Source organism: Cebus imitator, unplaced genomic scaffold (assembly GCF_001604975.1).
Source record: "Cebus imitator isolate Cc_AM_T3 unplaced genomic scaffold, Cebus_imitator-1.0 Scaffold204, whole genome shotgun sequence".
NCBI lineage: Eukaryota > Metazoa > Chordata > Mammalia > Primates > Cebidae > Cebus > Cebus imitator.
The window spans coordinates 10,100-13,107 of NW_016107519.1; the positions used below are offsets into that span (position 1 = coordinate 10,100).

Consider the following 3,008-nt stretch of genomic DNA (forward strand, 5'->3'; position numbering starts at 1 on the left):
GCCACTCACTGCGCTGGCTTAAACAGCGGCACTGAGATTTGTGGCGCTTTTCTTTTTTTTTCCCTGGAATCTACTGTCCTGGTTCCCTGCTCAGTCCCCTTTTTAAACAGACGAATGGGCGACTTCCCGTGGCTCCAATCGCCAGCCAAAAGGGCACCCGGTCCGGTGTATTTTGTACGGAGAACCGCTGCTCGGGGCGCCAACAAAGCAGCCGCGCGGGACAAAGCAGCGGTGCGAAAACAGCCACACTGGTGACCTGTGGAGTTCCTCCGCCTGGGAATTGCCTAGTCTTTGGGCAATAAAAATGCAGCGTCCACTCGCCCTCTGTGCTTTCACTGGGAGCTGCCATCCTGAGCTGTTCGTAAACGGCCATCTTGGATCCTCCCCCTGCTGATCATTTTCTCCCTTTGCTGGATTCCATGTGACCTCACTCCCATGTGACCTTATTCTCCAACCTTAGTTGATAGGATGGGTGTACATAGCTGACTGACCCAATGGAATGTGATGGGACAGATGCGTTGGGCTAAGAGAGAGTACTCTGTGGATTTAGAATTTGCATAATTGAAGACTAAACTATTTGATGTTGATAACTACAGCTAAGCAGATAAGAATCACGGAGGCCCTGTAGGTTCTATATAGTGAGAAGTGATACAGCCAAGTGAAAATGGTGGCAAAGATACACTGGAAAGGAGGAGAATGGAGCACATGGGGAGGAGAGAGAAAACAAAGAACAAGGAGGGACTTGAATCTACTCTTGGCTCTCAGTCACTGGTCTCTGTGCTCTTTGAGGCCAGCTACTTTGATTCCTTTCGTTTGGTTGTTGCAAGATTCTTTGGTAACCTACAATAAACATTCTATTTCTTTGAACAAAAATAACTCTAATCAGAGCACTTCAGACTGTCACGCACCCCCCACCCCACCCTGTGGTGCTATTCTCTGTGGTCAACACAGCATGATATTTAGAAAATTCGTACTTTGTTCATAAGTAGCTTTGATTTCTTTAGAAGAAAAAACAATGCATCCATTTAGCACTATTCATGGACCACATGCAGGCAAAACACCATGATAAAGCTGGACTCACCCACTTTTAACCTGCCTGTGACCTCCCCTTCCGAGTTGCGTGCATTTACAGTCACATTCTGAGTTGATTGTAGAAGCAGAGATGAGTCCTAGAAAGGGATTTATAAAATTTGCAAAATATGTGCTATTTAAAATGATTGTATCTTTATAATACTATGTATGTAAATTTAGGATTTATATAAAATTATTTATCCATTGTCACAGATCCTGGAAATCCTACAATTAAAAAGTTCTGAATCACATTGTTAAGGGAGTAGATATACTAACTTTTCTCATAAAATATAATCATCCCATGTGTTTACACTGCTTCTGTGTGCTGGTTACAATGTGTCAAGTCAGTCCACAAGGTAAAAATCTAAAACAACCAAATTTTAACCAGGGCTTTTCCTTTTTCAAGGAATAAAAATTCTATTTTTGTGGCTTATTTACGTCGAGGGCATGATATACTTTAAGAAGATGCATCAGAGAATGGTTAACTTTCCTGTAAGAAATACCATGTTACTTCCAAAAACACAAAGGCCTCTCATAATTTCAAATGAATTAAGATAAAGTTTTGGATACCTCTGTTTTTTGCACCTTTTGTTGAAGATAAAGTGGCTTTATGAGCACAGAAGTATTATACTTTCTTTGTTATCGTAACCCTGATAGGTAGTTTAGTTTTAGAGAAGATTGCTTGCTTTTATATAAACAATTTTCTTCAAAAGGAATTCAGTAATTTGGCTGTTGGATGCAGGTAGCTTTATGGTTCACTCAGAGGAAACCAAGTATCTTCCAGAGTGGTAGGGAATTATGTGATGTTTCAAAAGGAAAGAAGTCTTAGGAGCCCCTGAGAACTCCATCTAGGGTGTCAGAAATTCTCCAACTTGCTTTGTGGAAACAGATGATCTATCAGCTTCTTATGGTATCCAGTGCTGTGACCTTAACACTTGTTTCTGTATTGTTAAAAATAATTAGCATGGTAATAAGAGTTAACCCTTTATCAATTAACTTTAGCATTGATCCTTTCATTTTTTTATCATGTATTTTATAAAGTAGGTACAATTATTCCTAAAATAGGGATAAGGAAATTGAGATCCCAGGGAATAAATTATAGCTGCCTCAAAGCCACACACAGCTGCCGGTGACAGTTCTGTGGTGGAGCCAATCTTTAGATACTCACTCTTCCAGGCTCTTCTCCACCATTCTCCTGGAATGAGAGGACAGGGTTCCCCTTAGAGCAGTGAGACCCACTCCCAACCCCAGACAAAGGAAGCTGTTCTTTGGATGCACTTCTGGTCATCTGACCCTAGAGTCACTTGCAAACCCTTTTCTTTTTCTGTTTTCCATGACAGGGGTTGCTTGCTTTCTCAGACTGTCTTGAGGCTTGGGATACCCAAGGGACACAATTCTGGTTAATGGGAGGTAAGCTGAGATTTGCAGAGGGTGAGGCTCAGAGTTTCCAGGCAAGCTTTTGCATTCCTTCTGAAAGAGGCACATGCACGAACACTGCACATTTCCTGGCTACGCGTCTTGGATGTGGTCTTATAACTATCTGGTGATTATGAAGGGCAGGCGGGTGGCTGGCTGATATTCTGGCCTTAACATGGTTGAGTGCTAAACCGATGCTGTAGCTGTCCCCTCCAGCTTCCTGCTTTGTGAGACTAAAAGTTCCTGTTAGTTCACACCACTGCTAGCGTGGTGTTCTGTTGTTCACAGGGTAAAGCTCTTTTAATTGATAAGTGACAGAGCAGACGTGGCTCTGTATCTATATTACCAACAAAATTGTATTTATATTTGCTGTAATAATGAAATATCTTACATTGCTCTTTAATCTACATTTTTAAAAAAGTACTTTAAAACAATCAACAGGTATATTTTTAATAAAAACTGATGTTTATTGTGAAGTCCAGGGACTTTATTTCCATTCTCTATCCAAGAAAACTGAAGTC

The 3,008-nt window shown here is 41.2% G+C and overlaps 1 protein-coding gene across 2 annotated transcripts in view; it reads right to left on the reverse strand.

Annotated features, from left to right (window-relative positions):
- Positions 1 to 1,016: 1,016 nt before the first annotated feature.
- LOC108317558 (gamma-sarcoglycan-like) overlaps positions 1,017 to 3,008 on the reverse strand; it is a 77,442-nt gene continuing 75,450 nt past the window's right edge. For both annotated transcript variants that reach the window (XM_017548164.2, XM_017548165.2), the window contains exon 4: positions 1,017 to 1,169. In XM_017548164.2, coding sequence (XP_017403653.1) covers positions 1,032 to 1,169 — 138 coding nt within the window. In that variant the 3' untranslated portion in view covers positions 1,017 to 1,031. The remainder of the gene's footprint in view (positions 1,170 to 3,008) is intronic.